The following is a 20,339-nucleotide window of genomic DNA, read 5'->3' on the forward strand; positions in this document are numbered from 1 at the left end:
GGACACTGTTGCAAAAAGGCAGGATATTTAATTGTATATGATGGGGGAACAAAAACATCACAGAGCAAACATGGTAAGTAGCAAGTCTGTTTGATCTTCCACGCTTAACACCATTACCTAAGAAACCTACAAACCACTCTAAAGTGTTCACATCACTTGATTCTGCACACAACCCTTACAGCAAATTACAGGTTGCATCAACAAACGCAACGCCTGCAACCGTGGGATCAAGACTACAGGGACTTGAGTGAACATTACTGTACTACTGTAAATGTGGGACACATTTTATTTTTAGACAATTGGATTTAATTCTGTGGGAAAGCAATGCGACAATAGCTAGTTATATCAGCTACATGGTTTTAATGTACCATTATTCTAATTGAACGGTATATGTTGTCAGAATAATAGCAGATCGCTGGTGTGCATGTAGTGTTTCGTTACTTAGTTCATAAATGCTGGTTTATGTGCAAAATTTACGTTTCACATCGGCTCATATGACTTGTAATCCTGTTAATACCCTGTACCCCAAGTCCAAATCAAGTCTGCTATACATGCATTGATCAACAATTTATCATCACTAGGGATGTGTCTGAATAATCAATTATTTGATTAAAAGGTGCACAATAAGACTTTAAGATGTATACGTTGATTTGCCTTTGTGCAGACTTGGAAGCTTTAAAATCACCGTTCATAATCATGTCTTCTCCAGAGAGAAAGAAAAGCTATCCGCTTATTTGACAGTTACAAATTCAAACCGATTAGCCCATTAACCGCACTTAAATTTGTGGTTTTCAATCGAAACAATGATAATGATTGACCACTGTGATCACGTGCGTCTAATAACCTATAATTCATGGCAAACTGATAAAAATAAATATACAAAACCAAATAATCGATTACTCGGTCATAGCAACCAAAGAATAATCTACAGGAATCTGCAGTTGCGCATGTCATTTATCAGTAGTACCCGTGTGCTGTGCATGGTGAAGTTTCATACCTGAGAGCTGGTGGTTACGTGTGACTATTCTACTCAAGTTATTCACCGGCCAAAAGCGCAAAAACGTAAGACGCGCTGCTGTAAGAGATATGTGCAAAACAAGCTTTCCATACGCATTCCAAACAAACACACAACAGAGGCAAGGCAACAAAAAACAACAACACAAATGGTAGCGCATTGCTGAGCACTGCGTGTCTTGACAGACTGAGGGACCAAGGCATATATATCATGGCTCCGACAGTCGTGTGGGTTAGACACAAACGCCTATTAGTCCCTGAATCAAGACACTTCTCTACCTCGTTAAGTTTTCACGGGTCGGAACAGAGCTTCACAAACAAGTAATTTACAGTTGTTCAGGTAACAAACTCCCAACATAAATAAGAAGGTAAAAAGCATTTCAAAGCAGCATAGCAGTTAAGCTCACATTCCTCGGTTTTTCTTCTCCTATGGTATCACACACACACACACAACCTACAACCACAGTTGGAATGCTGGCTATCTGACGAGCCAAAACATACCGTACAGTGTCACTTGACTGCAGAAAGAAGTTGGACATACTCAGATAAAAGTTGAGCTCTTTTCACTCATGCATTGAAAGCTTTTGTTTAAAAAAAATGTATCTAAAATTTCATAGCCCATTATTGTCCTAGGTCCTGTGCTGGAAAACCTTCAGCTAAACATGCCACAATAAATTAAGTGTATCATGATGAGAACATTAAACAAGTGGAAATGTCATTATCTTTGGGTACACTGGTTACATTCCTAATGGCAAAAATGTCCCTAATGCCCACAAATAATTCACCGCATTTTAAAAAGGTCATTAACAGATGACCTGAGGGGCGAAAAACGTGTCTTAACGTTTCACAATCACATGAAATCCCGCTCAGATTCCCTGAAAGGCTCATAGGTCAAGAGGAGGCCATGCCCACTGCACTCGCCAGGAGAAAGGTTATCACAGATGACGGCGACAAGAAACAAAAAGATAACAGATAATAAATATAACCCAGAAGAATAAAAACCCCGGGGAAAACACGTCTTTAACTCGTCTAACGAGTCGTTTCACTACATCTCTCACTCGACGTCCACCAAACGAGGCATTCAAATCTAAAATAAATACGTCTACTTGACGTGGAGAACACTAGGTCAGTTAAGACAACAGGGGATGCAGCACTTTCAGTAAATAAATAAACGCAGCGAACGTGTTTCAGATATAACGGAAGAGGAAGGAGGAGGATCGATGAGGAGGGCACGACGGAATATCCCTCCTGTAGGAACCCAAGGACGGATGGGAGGCGGACGGCTCACTGAGGAACCCCGTCTGTCGTGCCCGTCATCTTCTCCTCGTCCCCCTGTTTCTGGTGCTGCAGTCTGGCGTAGCTCACCGCATCTCCCCTGAGAGAGAGGAAAGGGAGAGGGAGAAAGAGTGAGGGGAAAAAAGAGCAAGAGAGGGAGAAAAAGCGAGATGGGGAGAAAATGGGGGGAAGAGAGTGAAAAAGGCGGGAGAACAAGAGGGGGGAGACGGAAAGAAGAAAGAGCAGAGCGAGAAATGGAGTGGTGTGACGGAGAGGTTAAACTTAATAGTTAGTTGACAATTATATTACAGGGTTCACACACAGCTGTGTTAAAATGCATGAATACAGTGGTTCATTAGGGTTGTTAGTTACAACCACCAAGCGTACAAGATCAATCTTATTAGTTGTGTTAGTGTTACAACCACCAAGCGTACAAGATCAATTAGTTGATTAAGAACCTGGCATCCTATGTGTTGATTACAAGTTTTAATGTGAATATTGGAGAGTGAGGTTAATGAAGGAGGAAAAGATGTGATCAATTACAACAAATCCACCCCCATACCATATCAACTTTTGACTTCATTGCCTACTCTAGGCTCTGTTACCCATACTGTACGGACTTTGAACTCTGTTGCCTATACTCAATCTATACCTACCTACTGCTTTCATAATAATGTAATCATAACTACCTACCTCATACTATAGTCTACCCATATAACTGTGCCATGTACAATAGTGCTGTAAATACCGTATATATATATATATATATATATATATATATATATATATATATATATATATATACACGTTTATATATTTACTGCATTATATATATACATATCGGTCTGAATATACCTGCATATAATTCTTCTATACTATATATCTACTACTTATACACCTGCATTATAACCCATACACACACACACATCTGCCTGTATATACTGTCCTGCATATGATCCTTTTTACTCATCTGCAACTACTATATCTGTATCTGTACATATCCCTTACCTACTCTTACTATTTACGCTGAATACCTGTATCACTGTACATATTAATACTACAACTATGTACAGTATTAATCTGATTAACACTATACTCAGTAGTACTAATTTATATATTTTATACCCAGTTTAAATCACCTGTACTATGTATATTACTATTGCACTTTATTGTTACATTTGCACTGTGGTTCGATGCCAAACGTCTTTTCGTTGTACTGTACTTGTGCTGTATAATTATTACAATACATTTTAATCGAATGTAAATAGCTGTGATTTATTTTCTTTGTCTGACGTGAATAATAAGTGTCACTAAACGGAGGTCTCACTTCTTGCCCAGGGACGCGAGGCCGTACAGGACCCCCGTGGCGAAGGCGATGGCGTTCCCCAACAGGGTGGTGATGGAGAAACTCAGCAACACGGGGAACAGAGCCGTCCTACAGATTAGCGGAGGAGAAGGTCAAAGAGACAACAAGTCAGTTCGACAGTGGGAGGAGTCCATTCGGTCTGCTAGCTAGAGCCCTGAACCGTCAGCCAACGCATGTTGCCGTCTGGGTGTGAAGTGGTCCTCACCCGCAGTAGAAGAAGGCTTTCTGCCAGGGCTTCAGCTTGTCTGCCCGCGCCGCCACCGCGTTCGCAAACTCAATGAACTGGCAGCAGAACGGGACCTCGCACAGGAACAGCAGGCAGGCGTTCAACCTTGAGACGGGAGCAGAGGACGTAAAGCACAGTGTTATGCATAGTAGTGTACAGATCCACTAATACAAGGGGTTCCCATCTCTTTGGGAGCCACCACAAGAGGTGGTATTTTCTTGTTAAAATGTGTGGTCTATGTGTTAAAATAATAGCTCTACATTCCGACATTGGCAAGATTTCTTGAAATAAGTACTAAACGATTAGCCTGTGACCCAGCTGGCCCCTTCATAGGACCCACCGGTGGGTCACAACTAGGGATGTCCGATATTATCGGCCTACCGATATTATCGGCCGATATCGGCATTAAAATGTGATATCGGAAAATATCTGTATCGGTTTTCAATTTTTTTTTTTAAAAAGAATTCTTTTACATTTCTAGAACCTTTATTTACCCAGGCAAGCAAGTAAGAACAAATTCTGATTTTATTTATTGTCAAAAGTATGCATAATGTTGTGTTAATTCCACAACAAGAGATATGTAATGTTAATTACCTGAAATTATTCAGTTTTTTTGGGGGGGGGGGGGAAACCCTGCATATATCGGTATCGGAAATTAAGAGTTGGACAATATCGGTATATCGGTATCGGTAAAAAAGCCAATATCGAGCATCCCTAGTCACAACCCATAGTTTGAAAACCTCTGCACTCATACAGAGAAATGAACACAGGCATGCGTTTAATCAGGTCTCCATGCAGAACCACACACGCATAACATTCACTTAGTCTACATGTTAGCATTTAGGGTCTAAGTATACTGCCCTGCAGAAGCTAACCGCAGTAACAGTGCAAACTCAGTGCAAACTCAGAAGAACTTTCAACGTTCTTTATGACTATCCAGTGATTTTGTAGTTACTGCAAAAACAAAAAAAGAGCAAGATTGAACTCTGAAACTGTCGAGATAAAACAGATATTGAGAAGTTCAATTTCACTTATAACTACATTTTGAAAAGAATTGTGTTACTGTGGTTAGCATCGGCATGACAGTATAACACTGTGTAGCCCTAGGCTTTGTGCAGTTTGAGCTAATCTATGATTCCTAAGTTAAAATAAATAAATAAAGCAGGAATAGGGAGTAGGGACCAGGTAGGGATGCGTCAATAATACCACTTTCTCATTGCTGACATACCAGAAATATGATACATGTTTCTCCATTCAAGATATCTAACATGCTTCATGTGCCAAAAATGCTGGGAAGCATGTCACTCTGCATTGATTTTACACTTTGTATTGATTATTAGTACCGGCCTGATATCCAGCAGCGGTACTCTGTTTTAGCCTGGTACCAGCCTGATATCCAGCAGCGGTACCCTGTTTTAGCCTGGTACCAGCCTGACATCCAACACCGGTACCCTGTTTTAGCCTGGTACCAGCCTGATATCCAACACCGGTACCCTGTTTTAGCCTGGTACCAGCCTGACATCCAACACCGGTACCCTGTTTTAGCCTGGTACCAGCCTGACATCCAACACCAGTTAAGGCTGTCCCCGAAGCCTGTTTTTGGGATTCGAACTTCGTCAGGGTTTTACGAACGAACGTCCAAACCTTTGTTTTTAATTTAAAAAAATTAAAAAATATTAAATTTACATTTTTTTAATAAAAAAATATTTTTTATATCCTCAAACTAAATCCTCAATTTGAATAAAGTGATTCATCTGATTAAATGAGTCTCTTTTTTAATAAATCAACTTTATTTAATGAATATAAAGTTTTTTGTAATACTATAATATTAGTGTAGCCTAATCTTTATCTGCAACTGTGAAGAAAAACCACATTGGTTCAAACAGAATGAATAGACACATAAAAGAAACATAAAAAATAAAATAAAAATGTAATTAAAAATTCGAATTTTGATTTAGAATTCGAATGTTAACATAACAAACGAATGTTCGAACATTCGGGCTCAGCCTTAACACCAGTACCCTGTTTTAGCCTGGTACCAGCCTGACATCCAACAGCAGTACCCTGTTTTAGCCTGGTACCAGCCTGACATCCAACAGCAGTACCCTGTTTTAGCCTGGTACCAGCCTGACATCCAGCACCGGTATCAGTGCATCCCTACTCTGTGAGACGATTGAGAGACTTACACCATCCATACTCCAGCAGCGATGTTTAGTGGATTCACCGTCACACAGTTCCATACTCCTGCCACGGCACAAGCTTTGTGAGAAAGAAAAACAACGTTATTATTATTATCTTAAAAAGACTGACAATAAACAAATAAATAAACAGTTCACACACCGCAGGGCTCCAGTAGTACGTCATCATCAAGTAGTTAAGTTTCAAGCACCACTGTACAACACCATCTTAAATATACACATGGTACTAGAGTTGCATACATTGCATAGACAAAACACAATATATGACCATATATGCATTGGGGAATAGTTAAATATAATTAAATTCCTAGTTTAACTACATTTTCTACAATACTTGGGTGACAGTTTAACTACATTCAAATCAATGTATTTCAGTAGTTAACTACTTTGGCTCATGTAGTTTGGGTGGTTCCTTACAAACAACATATTTCTCTAAAACCTTAGCATTCTCCTGATTCCACCTCACCACACCCCATGGGTATACTATAATTTTAAGCAGAGATGGGGGACTTCAGTCGCATGACTTGACTTTGAGTCGCAAATTTTTGACGAGTTTGTATTAAGCTGAATAGCCTGTTTTTTTCTAGATATCGAGTACGGAAGTGTTGAAACAAGACTGGGTGACTTTTGGCGCAGGACCTAGAAAAGAAATGAGCTGAAAGATTGATTGATTGATTGATAACTTTATTAACAGATTGCAGAATGGGTAACTTTCGTCTTGTTTACAAGCACGTTGAAATGGATTCTATGTCGATTTTCTCTCAAGTCTTATCTGATTCAGACAAGACAACTTATAAATTGACCATACTGTTGGCGGCCCCTCACTAGTTCACGGTCAATGTAACTCAACCACAGCAGAATGGTCTCTCTCTCTGATCAACGGTGTGACTAATGCACTCTTGCAGGATTGTCACAATCTATTTGATTCTTCAGATTAAAAGCTGTATATTATGTCCGTTTGGAAACATGTTTACCAGCTCAGGTACAATTAACCCTTTCACTGCCACACGACAGAAGGTTAATAACCCTTTACTATCACACAACCGACGGTGGTTTTGTGGTTGTATTGTCGCAGAGAAAGGGTTTAAACCGTTTTGGTAGTGCGGCAGTGAAAGGGTTAACAAGCTCATCAATCACTTGGAGCGTCTCCTCTATTACCCTGCTGCCAATATACCTCCCCTCCCCCCTCCCCCAGGCTGCTATGACGCCCAGGATCAATAAAGGAATATATTATCTATTGTGATTCATCCCAGTACAGTACAAGGTCTCCCTCCTCACTCACCAGTGCGTACACGGTGGTGCCCCTGCCTACCTCAAGGAACTCCTCACCCCCCTGTCCTCCTCACGCTCCCTCCGCTCCGGCACAGCCTACCTCCTCAAAGCCCCCAGGACTAAGCTGCACACCATGGGCGATCGAGCCTTCTGCTCTGCCGCACCCAGACTGTGGAATGCTCTCCCCATCCACCTGAGAGCACCACAATCCGCAGAGGCTTTTAAAAGGGGCCTAAAAAAAATCTTTTTAACAAGGCTTTTGCCTGAATTTTTCTTTTACTTTTCTTTTTACTTCTATTCATTTTATTATTATTATTTTATTTTATTTTACTTTTATGTTCTTCCATTTCATTGGTTGTTTTATTCATTTTAATTGTTTTATTCATTTAACTTTTTATCTTTATCTCCTGTAGCACTTTGAGATTCTCACAATATAAAGTGTGGTACAAATTGAATCCATTATTATTATTATTATTATTATTATTATTATTATTATTATTATTATTATTATTATTATTATTATTATTATTATTATTATTATTATTATTATTATTATTATTATTATTATTATTATTATTATTATTATCCCCTTGAAGTACCTCTCCTGGACTTAACGTTGCATGAACACAACACTCCAACTATCTTTAGATGATGAGGTTTTAAAACCGTGTTCATCTGAAAACATCAACCGTATCGGGTTCTTTGTCTGTGGGATTCAACCATCCAGCCTGCAGTCTGCAGGAGCCAGAACAACAGTGTTTGACTCTTGGGTGTGAGGTAGCCAGGCAGGGAAGGAAGTATGGGTGGGAATCGCCAGAGATCTCGCAATACAATACTATCGCGATACTCGATATATCGCGAATATTGCGATATATATATTTTTTTTTATCAATTTTTTTTAACTGCAAAGTAAAACTGTCAACATGTTTTATCTAATAAAATAAAGTTCAGTCTGTTCATCTCACTTCAATCATTTTTATTGCAGAACATGGTATTTTCTCAAGCAGACAGATGTAAACACTGTAATCTGTGTTGCATGTACCTGACAAACTGAACTGTTTGTATTACAGTCATATTCCAACTTAACTGGACTACTGTACTATTACAGGTATTGAAATGAACAATGCAACTTCCTTATACAAAATATATATATTTTTTTTTTATCGGGGCGGCTAGGTGGTGTAGTGGGCAAGGCACTCGCCACCAGTGTGGAGACGCTAGGATTCGCGTGTTTGAATCCAGCTCTCCACATTGTTTTCAGTTTAGCTGGTCGTCCGCAGTAATACACATTGGCCGTATTACGGGGAGGGAAACTGAAGGGTGGGGATCGGGCGTTGTGGACAGCGACTCCTACAGGTCGGTTGGTGCGCCTGCGCAGTAGAATCAGGAAGTGTCGGGGGCAGCGTGAGCCTCCCACGCGTTACTCCTCGCCACTGAGAGATCGAGCTGCGCAGGTGAAAAGATGCGACTGCTGTTACCTCAAGTACCGGAGGGGACTTGTGCTATGTATGACTTAGTCCACATTGCAGCCGGCTTGTGGGAGGCAAGAAACAGCGTTCGTGACAGGGGAGGGTTGAATTGGATGATACGAAATTGGGATGGGAGAAAATATAGAAAAATGGGAGAAAAAGTGGATCAAAAAAAAATATATATATATATATATATTTTTTTTAAATTTTTTATGAATAATTAAATAACCTATACTTGGCGTCCCTGTATCGATACAGTATCGCCACGCAAAGTCTCGCGATACTACTACGTATCGATTTTTTCCCCCACCCCTAGAAGGAAGTGATGAATTTAAGATGTGGCGTGTGCTGCACCCACACATACCCCAAGAGATTCTAGCCTGTAACCGCTTTAAAGATGGAAAGTAACTATACTAACTAAGCACCTTTACTCAAGTAGATTAGATTCAAATGTATTGTCATCATACAGCACAAGTACAGTACAACGAAAAGAAGTTTGGCATCCAACCAGAGTGCAAATGTAACAGTAAAGTGCAATAGTAATATACAATGTACAGGTGATTAAGCTGGTTATAAGAGATATAAATTAGTACTACTGAGTAATAGTGCTGCTGAGTACTATTGTAGGTTATCTTTAATTGAGTAGTATTACTCACAGGGGCACTTCACCAAAACCTATTTATTTTGCACATAATCTCACACACATCCCAAAACGGTAAGGTGTTTTGCACACATTACTTTAGTTTGACAATTATTGAGAGTTAATGTCTGAATATGTCCTCCATTTGTCAACAGGGGACACCGAATCCCTGTGTTGTGTTAAATGCAGCCGAATTAAATGGTGGAGATGAAAAGCAACAACAGAGATTGGAACAGGGATAACATTGAGCTGTAATTAACACAACACAGGGGTTCAATGTCATCCAATGACATCACTGGGGGGCATATACAACCTCACTCTCAATAACTGTCAAAGTAAATGAATGTGAGCGAATCCCTTAACGGTTTTGGGATGTGTGCAAGATTATGTGCGAAATAAATCAGCATTGTTTTTCAGTGAAGTTCCCCTTTAAGGCGTCCATATACACTGTGATTTTGGTCATCTGTTACATTTATTACATGTCAGATTGTGTGATGGGAAAGAGGTAAAATCGTGCTTATTCAGACTGCACCAGTTAGAGCTGTGGTGCTGTCATACTGCGTGATAAGGAGACAGCCTCTTACGTCAGCTGATGGCCAGCTGATGTCCAGCTGACACGCATCGCTCTACTTTAATCCCTGGCTCAGCACGTTACATGCATGTATAGAAATCATTTCTGCTTTCTTGTTTTTATCTACTTTGCTCATCCGGTAGCTCTGCTGTTTCTCACCAAGCAGCATCTGTTTGTGCAACACAGTCTCATCAGAAAACGTAAATAAAGCAAGTACTAATCTCGGTACGTTAAGGTATGTTATAGCCATACCATACGTAATATATTTTGTATCGACAAAAGTAATAAAGAAACAGCACAAAACAGCATGACCAGGAGTCAAACTAACCATGCTTGTGGTGGGGGAGTGCATTAGACCAAGACACCCACCCTGATACTAACACTACTAGGATGGTTCGTTTCAATAACCAACTAGGCTGCAGTAAAAAACTTAAAACCAGATTCTCAAACATAAACATAAAGACGGACAACACGCTCATCACAGAAAAGCTGGATGTAGCCAATTACTTAAATAGTTTCTTCACAAACATAGCCACAACACTGGTAAACAAACTACCCTCCCACTCAGGGCATTATGGGGTAGAACACATAGTAGCTTACTACAAAAACCTAGGGGTCCACAAAGACGACTTCAAACTGGAAATGGTAACAACAGATGAGGTACTCAAAAAACTGAGCGCCCTCCAACCTAACAAGGCCACTGGCCATGACAACATCCCCTCCAAATTCCTCAGAGACTCAGCAGCCGCCATCACCCCAGTCATCACACACATAATAAACCTCTCTATAAAACAGGGACACGTCCCCAAGGACTTCAAAATTGCGAGAGTGACCCCTCTGCACAAAAAAGGCAGTAAATTAGACCCAGGCAACTACCGCCCTGTTTCTATCCTTACCTCCATCTCGAAAGTCATGGAAAAAATTGTATACGAACAGGTCGAAAAATACCTTGCGGAAAAAAATCTAATCTACGAATTCCAATCTGGCTTCAGAACATCCCACTCCACTGACACATGCCTTCTCTATTTAAACGACCACATCAAACAAGAGGTGGACGCGGGCAAATACTGCGGCATGGTCATGCTGGACCTACAAAAGGCCTTCGACACTGTCAATCACACCATTCTGATTGACAAGCTAAAAGCAATTGGTTTTGATAGTCTATCAGTGAGCTGGATGCAATCCTACCTGGAGGGGAGAGAGCAGATGGTGGAGGTAAACGGTACCCTATCCCCCCCCCTCACAGTAAACTGTGGTGTTCCACAAGGAAGCATACTAGGTCCGCTACTGTTCCTAATTTATGCAAATGACATGTCGTCAGCTTGTGACTGCAACTTGTTCCTGTTTGCGGACGACTCAGCCCTGCTGGTCTCTGACAAGAACAAATTACAGGTTGAAAAAACCCTCAGCTCAGAACTAAGCAAAATCTGCATATGGCTCGCTGATAACAAACTATCATTACACATGGGCAAAACAGAGTCCATTCTCTTCGGTTCAAATAACAAACTCAGCAAGACCGACGGCTTCTCAGTTACAGTGGGTGACAATATTGTCACAAGGAAAGAAGATATTACCTACCTGGGTTCCATCCTAGAGGCAAATCTTTCCTGTGACAAAATGGCATCCAATGTAATAAAAAAAGTCAACCAACGAACTCGTTTCTTGTACCGGATCTCCTCACTGGTAAACAAGAATACCCTGAAGACTCTAGCAGGAGCACTCATTCAAGGGTACTACGACTATGCTTGCACCTCATGGTACCAAAGCACCTCAAAGGCGCTAAAAACAAAATTACAAACATCTCAAAACAAACTGGTCAGACTACTGCTTGACCTTACCCCTAGAACCCACCTCACCCCTGCCCACTTTGACAACCTAGGATGGCTTAGAGTAGACGACAGAGTACAGCAACTTGCAATGGGCCTGGTCTACAAGATACACTACACGACCAAGGTACCCATGTACATGACTAAATACTTCCCAAAGGTCAGTGAATACCACGATCACAACACCAGAGGGAGCTCCACAAATCATGTTAAACCCAGATTCGGCTCAAACAAGGGTCTAAACACGTTTCGCAATTATGCCACATCAATGTGGAACGCCCTACCCAAAGCTGTAAAGGAATGTGAATCACTACCCACTTTCAAAAACTCTCTCAAAAAACACCTAAGGGAGACTGCAACTCGAAACTGGCCCCTGTAAATGTCCGAGCACAACCCCCGCCAATGTACAGTAAATTACCAAGTATGGTCTTGTCAATAATCCAATGTACAGTGTTGTTTGTACAGTTGTACAGTGTCCCCCACCCACCCCTCCTACCCAACCCCCCCCCCCCCACTCCTACCCAACCCCCCCCCCCCCCCACTCCTACCCCCCCCCCCCCCCCCCCCCCCCCAACCACCTCCAATGTACAGTCCCACCCCCACCTACCCAATCCAATGTACAGTTTCTACGCCTAATGTATATACTCTGTTCTTTCTGGACTCTTTTTGTATCACAAATACAGTACTGTAATTGCAAATCTGGTATGTCATAAATGTATAGATGTAGCAGTACTGTCTATCTGTATGTCATGTATGTCATATATGTTACGATGAATTGGAAATGGGGGACCCTGGTGGAAACAAGACGAAAGTCTTTCTCTGGTCTGCATCCCCTTAACAATTGTATGTATTGAGCTGTACTGCACTGTACCCATTCTGCAATCTGTTAATAAAGTTTTCATTCATTCATTCATTCATTCATTCATTCATTCATTCATTCATTCATTCATTCATTCAACGTTAAGATAGTTTAAGGTAACAGTGTGGTTATGGTTACGGTTAGTTTAAGGTAACAGTATGGTTACGGTTAGGGTTGGGGCGAGGCTATCAGAAACGTGCGTCTCTATAATCTTGAGCAGCCCAGTATTGTGAACGCACCATCATCAGTATGGATCGTCAGTGTATTCCTGGGTTTGTATCAATGACTCACTCAAGTCAATGACTTGACTTGTCTCGTCTTACTTGACGTTTAGCAGTGACTCGACTGGACTTGCTTAAGACTTGTGACTTGCAAGTGAGTGACTTTGTGGTTAAGTGAGGTTTTGCCTGCCCTCATGGCCTCTGGTACAGTACATAGCTGTCAACATTGGGATTTGAAAAAACTGGAGATTTCGCCCCGCCCCCTCCCAATGTGGTGTATGTATATTGTATGTATATTGTGTCCTATGTTACTTTTGTGTTTATTGTCTCTTATACACTGTGGGAAGGGGGGCACGTAATTGAATTTTCCTGTATGTCTTGCACAAATTGGAAAATGACAAAGTTGACTTTGACTTTTAACATGTGTCTATAGTGTCAGACACTAATGTTAAAAACGGATACTGCTGTAATATAAAGTGAAATTCTACCATGCCTCAATGTATCAACTTTAAACATACACTAAATGTTAATGTTAGAAATGTTAATTTCCATTATTTCCACCATGTGCAACATTTCCTAAGAACAGCAATGTTCATTCTATCAACTCCAAATATGTGCTATGAGCTCAATTCTCCTGGTGCATGCAGAAGTACAATTGCTGTCTTGTTTTGGATGAATGAGTAGAAATGAAAAACGGAAATCTTGTTTTATTAAAGTAGTTTTGACATGTGATATAGATAAAGATATAGTTTCATTGTGTATTGATTCACTTTACATTTGCGCTTCATTACTTTACAAAAGTTATACTGGCACTGTGGCACATGGGTCTAATACAGCAATGGATTATGGGTAAATGCAACGTTAACGCAGTGCCAATGTAAGACTGACTTTACATTAAACAAATGACAATAATATAGTATAAAGTAGGGTATTATTTGGACTAAAGAATGGTGTTGTCTCACCCTACTCGCATGTTGAGGGAGAGCACCATACATTATACACTGAGAAACCACGGCCGAGAGTGAGAGTGATTCTAAGGTAGATAGAAAGTTGAAATATACGTGAGTCAGAGAGTGGGATATGTAGTATACTATAGATGGGGGTTGATAGGGATGGTGAACAGTGTGGTTGTAGGAAGGTGTTTGTAGGTTAGGTAGTTAGGTAGACTAGTGGTTAGAGTGAGGGACTCATAGATTAGGTTTGGATATGGTGGTGATGTTAGGGATGGGTTTTGTTTTTGTTTTTGTTAAACCATTGAAGAAGAAAAGAAGAGGGGAGAATGGAAGACTGGCCCGATTTCCGGGTCGGTAGGTGGCGGTAAATGCCCCATTTATGGTGGCCGTCCGCCGTAAAACACCAAAAAGAAGAAGAAGAGTTTTGTTGGCAACTGGCTTCCGGTCTGACTTCCTGTGCTAACATTCTAATCTACACTGCTGCCACCTGTCGTCACGGAGGGGAATTGCAGCCATTTTGTATAAATAAAAATAAATGGGAAAAAATACAGGGAAATATTTTACCGGGAGGACGGTGGGAGAGAAGGTTGAAATACGGGAGAAGAAAAACGGGAGGGTTGACAGGTATGGTACAGTACATCATGCCAGTTAGGGTACCTTATGTATACTGCACCTGTAGTGTCTATATACTCGTATACATTACTTACCCATAGTATATATATTCAGATTCTAAGTGATTGACCATATTTATTGTAATGTATAATATAACCAATATAGGGCATACAGAGACCCTCATCTGAACCTTTGATTACACGGTTAACTTGCTCATATTCAGAGTTAATTATATTATTAACACTGCTTATTTGTATCCTTACTATAATTATATAATATATTAAATAATAATTGTCTTGCCTATATTTATGTCTTTCTACTATTACCATGCCCATACCCCCCCCCCTCCCCCATGCTGCTGCTATGAAGCCTGCATTTACCCAAGGGGATCAATAAAGGAACATCTTATCTTATTTGTCCTCTTATTTGTTCCTGGCGAAGACAAAGGCATACCTCTCCCAAAGTAACCTAGAGACGGTGATACATGTCTTTGTCACCACTCGCCTCGACTACTGCAATGCCCTCTACACAGGCATCGACAAATCCCTGCTTCGCCGCCTACAATTGGTGCAGAACGCAGCCGCGCGCCGCCTCCTCACCAAAACAAAAAAACATGAGCACATCAGCCCAGTTTTGGCCTCGCTCCACTGGCTACCTGTTCGTTTTAGAATAGATTTTAAACTAGCCCTAAATGTTTTTAAATCACTAAATGGCACGGCTCCTCCCTACCTATCCGAGCTCTTGCACCGCCACACCCCCCACCGATCCCTCAGATCAGCTGACCAGCTGCTATTGGTGGTGCCTCGAACTAGGCTCAAGACTAGGGGAGACGGAGCCTTCTCCACCGCAGCGCCTAGATTGTGGAACAGCCTCCCCCTCAGCGTACGGGCCGCCCAGACCGTGCAGGCTTTTAAATCACTTTTAAAAACCTACCTGTTCTCCTTGGCCTTCCCCCCCACTTAATCACCACTAGGGCCTTCTATCCTCTTTGTTTTACTGTGTCCTACTTGTTTTTATTACTTTCATTGCTTTACTGTGTTTTAATCTTATATCTTGCATCATATTATTTTGTTCAACCTGCCTGTGAAGCACTTTGGTGCCAGCTGCCGCTGCCTGGAAATGTGCTATACAAATAAAATTGACTTGACTTGACTCTACAAGGTGCAATATTTTCAGCCAAAGACCAACATCTGAGAAACCATAAAGAAAAGCATTACAGACAACAAGTGATACACAGAGGATATAACTGGTAGTAGTGAGTCTAGGGAGCAACACAAAAGGGGTGAATGTAATTTCCTCATTGAGGCCCCTAGTTGACAGTGACTAGACTAGAGTGTAAATTCAGACCCAGTTCATGTTTCAAGAGAAGAGTAATTATGCCTTTGAGCCAGGTCATGTTTTAGTTTTTCAGTTGAATTAAACTTAAAGTTCAAGGAAATCCGCTGTTAAAAAGACATGTTTTTTTGGTTCAATGAATGCATGATGTTTCCATTTAAGTCAATGAGTAATCTATATTAATCAATGATCATAATAAACAATGATCTGCCTGTGTTCCGGCATGGGCTCGGTTTGTCATTACGCGGACTTGGGACTCGAGTGCCAGGAAGGTGAACTCCGTGCAGAATCATTTGAACATTTGCGTTTCTCACATACCGCACCGATTAATGTGCAGTTAAGGTCAGGAGTCTGGTGCATATGTGTGAAAGTAGCTTCGGAGTAGCATGCACATGAGAATAAATGAATACAAAAAAAGACATGCTTCTTATGGGAACTATCTTGGCAGAAAGCCAAAGAAGAGGCCCAGTGATGAGTATTCATCTGCCTGTCGAGTGTACAGTACCAACAACAGCACACTGTAAGCACATGGAACATACAGCACATCACACGTGCAAGCAGTTCACACAGGCACACAGATCAGGAAGACAAGACATACAGTACACACATGGTTACAGTTACAGGGCATTCCTTTTTCATACCAATCATAAACATCTGGTTACCCCCCCCCCCCTCTTAGGCCAATTCTAAAAGATTAAAGTGATCGGTCAGAATTTTGTAACCCTAGCCCTATTTCTTACTTACCAATAGGGATGGGTATCGATTTTTGAATAGTTGTAAAATAAAAATAATTATCTATTAGTTTATTATGCGAATGTCATTTTGTCTCAAAACAATATATGTTAACTTGTTAAAAAATTAAAACAAAACCCTACTACATTAACGTGGAGGCTCAGACAGTCATTCCAAGCATCGAGCATTTCTCAGCACAATGATCCATGCTGTTCCTCATACTAGCTGGCCACAAACCAATGCCAAGTCGGTGGGATCATGAAGCGCCTACAGTGCACAGTGTAGATTTCAGTCAGCTTGTTCAGACAGGAGCTTGTCCCCTTTGACTTCATTGGTTTGAGGCCAACTATCCAGAGCTAGTGTGAGGAACAGCATGGACTGTCTGAGGAAGGGCTCCACTAGTGTGAGGAACAGCATGGACTGGGCTGAGGAAGGGCTCCACTAGTGTGAGGAACAGCATGGACTGATCTGAGGAAGGGCTCCACTAGTGTGAGGAACAGCATGGAGTGAGCTGAGGAAGGGCTCCACTAGTGTGAGGAACAGCATGGACTGAGCTGAGGAAGGGCTCCACTAGTGTGAGGAACAGCATGGACTGAGCTGAGGAAGGGCTCCACTAGTGTGAGGAACAGCATGGAGTGAGCTGAGGAAGGGCTCCACTAGTGTGAGGAACAGCATGGAGTGAGCTGAGGAAGGGCTCCACTAGTGTGAGGAACAGCATGGAGTGAGCTGAGGAAGGGCTCCACTAGTGTGAGGAACAGCATGGAGTGAGCTGAGGAAGGGCTCCACTAGTGTGAGGAACAGCATGGAGTGAGCTGAGGAAGGGCTCCACTAGTGTGAGGAACAGCATGGACTGAGCTGAGGAAGGGCTCCACTAGTGTGAGGAACAGCATGGAGGGAGCTGAGGAAGGGCTCCACTAGTGTGAGGAACAGCATGGACTGGGCTGAGGAAGGGCTCCACTAGTGTGAGGAACAGCGTGGACTGGGATGAGGAAGGGGCTCCACTAGTGTGAGGAACAGCGTGGACTGGGATGAGGAAGGGCTCCACTAGTGTGAGGAACAGCATGGACTGCGCTGAGGAAGGGCTCCACTAGTGTGAGGAACAGCATGGACTGAGCTGAGGAAGGGCTCCACTAGTGTGAGGAACAGCATGGAGTGAGCTGAGGATGGGCTCCACTAGTGTGAGGAACAGCATGGAGTGAGCTGAGGATGGGCTCTACCAATCACTGGTAAGTAAGAAATAAAAAAGAATCTGAACTATCCCTTTTACATAGGTAGCCTACAGGAAAATTACTAAAAATAAGTATTTCACGCATTTCAGCCAGTGCAATTTAATGATGTCATAACTCATAATACAACCAGATTTTTCTTTTTATTATTACATTTGAAATGTATTTATTTATTTATTCTATTCTGTGTTTGCAGGGGAAATGCTTAAAGTAAAATGTTGAATTCCCCTATTAATTGCTCAAGTCTTGTTAATAATATTAAGAACAAAAAGCACTAGAGAGCACAAGATCAGCAGCTGGCAGGCTAGAAGAGTGATGCCTAGATCACACAGAAGTGCGATACAACACGTCTGGTGAAAAGCCCCTCAGTCTCTCAGACGATTTTGCTAAGATAGCACTCTCATGCCATTGGACCAGATGCAGAGCAACTGCCCCCCTCCACACACACACACACACCAACAGTGTTCTCAGCTGGCGTGTCCAGCTCTGAGGTACTGGCCTGTTTGGTCCTAGTAGCCAACAGCCGGCGAGAACTGAATAGATCGACTGATCCAATTAAACTGCTAGTAATCTAGTCTAATCTAGTAATTAGGAGAGTCAATGTCAATAGAAATTAACTGGGCCCCGTCCTCCAGGTACAGGTTGGAGAAATGTGCAGGCCGCAGATATTGTAGTGGTGGCACCAACAGACTGCTGGGCAAACACTCAAGGATCACTGGAGCATCCATGTTGCCTTTATCCTGCTTCCCCAGACTCGCTGAATAATACAGAGCCCACTGAATATGCATCGGTTCTGATCGGTGAATGTGATACAGGCACAGTTACTCCAGTGTCACGGTGAGGGTGAGGGGGAGGGGGTGCTGTAACACCTGGGAAACTGCGAGGTTGGCAGAAACATCACCTCTGCTCTGAGCTCCGGAGTCAAGGGGTATACTCTGGCGCAGAAGAGTTTACATTATAACTAGTGAATTTATGGAATGGATAGGCTATGGTTCAGTTCACCCAGCAAAACTGACTGCAGGAGTAGAGGGACAACAATGGACCCATGTGACTCGTGGGTAGAGCTTGGGAGATGCTGGATGGACAGTCACTGATGATGTGGCAAAGCTTTGTCCAGCCTGATATATGACTTCAATGAGATAAAGGATGGTCTTGAAAACAAGACAAAAGGTCTCTCGGGCTCATCAAGCATCCCTCCTGTGCAGTCTGCTCTCACCCACTCCTTCCGGCACACAGATGGGACACACAACAAGCGCACACTAAACGTGTGATAATAACAAAGAGATGCGATATGATGTATGTAACTTTAGGAAAGGTCAGCCACGACCACACACGTTACAGTACATAGTATCCCAAATAACAAGTTAAAGTTTTTTTTTTATGCTCGCTTATGCCTGTATTTTTTACTGTTGTGAAGCACTTTGAACTGCAACCTCTGTATGAAAAGTGCTATACAAATAAAGTTATTATTATTATTATTATTATTATTAACATTATAACCAGAGTAAACTGTACACTAGTTTCTTCGTCAAATGTATATACTCTTTTTTAAGACTATTTTTGTATCACAAACAATACTGTATTTGCAAATCTGGTATGTCATCATAAATGTATAGATGTAGCAGTACTGTCTATCTGTATGTCATATATGTTATGATGAATTGAAAATGGGGGACCCTGACAAAAGTCTTTCTCTGGTCTGCATCCATTAACATGTGTGTATTGAGCTGTACTGTATTGAAGAACCCATTCTGCAATCTGTTAATACAATTTTCAATCAATCAATCAATCAAACCCATTATCCTCTTGTAATGATCTTTTCAGGAGGATATTTGTCAACAATACTTACACACTCCTCCTATAACCCCAGCGATTTTGCAGAGCCATCGGTACCACCATGTCATGCCATCATCCTCCGGCACGGTCTTGGTGGGAGCAGCCGCCTCCTCGGTACTCATTGTGTCCGGCTAGCTTATTGAATTATTCAGATGTCACACACACACACAACCCACCTAACACACAATAACGCTAGCTATGTCACCGTAACGAACAAGTGCCCCACCACCGCCAGCCTAAAGTGTGTTTTCTTGCCTACAATCACATGAAATAAACGAAAACCTCAGAAAAAGGTTCGATAATGTAATATTGAACTAAAGCTATAAGCTAGCTCTGTGGCTAACACACGGCTCCTCTGTTGTTCTCCTCGTCCTCTCCTCTCCAGGCTCCAGCTGTACGCGTTACATTGTGGGAGGGGTTTACCATCCTACGTCACAGTGTTTGTTTACATGTGGGGTGTGTTCCCGAGGGAGGGGGCTGGAGGTGCAGCGTTTTGTTGATGATGAACAAAAGATTATTTTACGACCTAATTTTTTGCCAATGTATTAAAGGTTGGGGAGGAGGAGCCTGATAATAAAAACATAACTCACAGAATTGGACGACCATATATCTATGATGACCATATGACCATATGATGAATTGAAAATGGGGGACCCTGATGTAAACAAGACAAACGTCTTTCTCTGGTCTGCATCCCCGTAACAATTG

The 20,339-nt window shown here is 41.7% G+C and overlaps 1 protein-coding gene across 2 annotated transcripts; it reads right to left on the reverse strand.

The window, feature by feature from the left end:
- Positions 1 to 14: 14 nt before the first annotated feature.
- Positions 15 to 19,997, reverse strand: cacfd1 (calcium channel flower domain containing 1). 2 transcript variants are annotated; one of them, XM_084325092.1, is made up of 5 exons: positions 19,645 to 19,997; positions 6,068 to 6,140; positions 3,861 to 3,986; positions 3,617 to 3,724; positions 15 to 2,389 (listed from the first exon to the last, which is right to left on the reverse strand). In XM_084325092.1, exons 1-5 carry the CDS (start codon positions 19,751 to 19,753, stop codon positions 2,299 to 2,301), a joined length of 507 nt encoding a protein of 168 aa, XP_084181218.1. In that variant the 5' UTR covers positions 19,754 to 19,997; the 3' UTR covers positions 15 to 2,298. The 2 variants fall into 2 exon arrangements, with proteins under 2 accessions (XP_084181218.1, XP_084181219.1); XM_084325093.1 differs by lacking the exon at positions 15 to 2,389 and adding an exon at positions 2,541 to 2,755.
- Between the last annotated feature and the right edge of the window lie 342 nt (positions 19,998 to 20,339).

Source organism: Notolepis coatsorum (genome assembly GCF_963971535.1).
Source record: "Notolepis coatsorum genome assembly, chromosome: 11".
NCBI lineage: Eukaryota > Metazoa > Chordata > Actinopteri > Aulopiformes > Paralepididae > Notolepis > Notolepis coatsorum.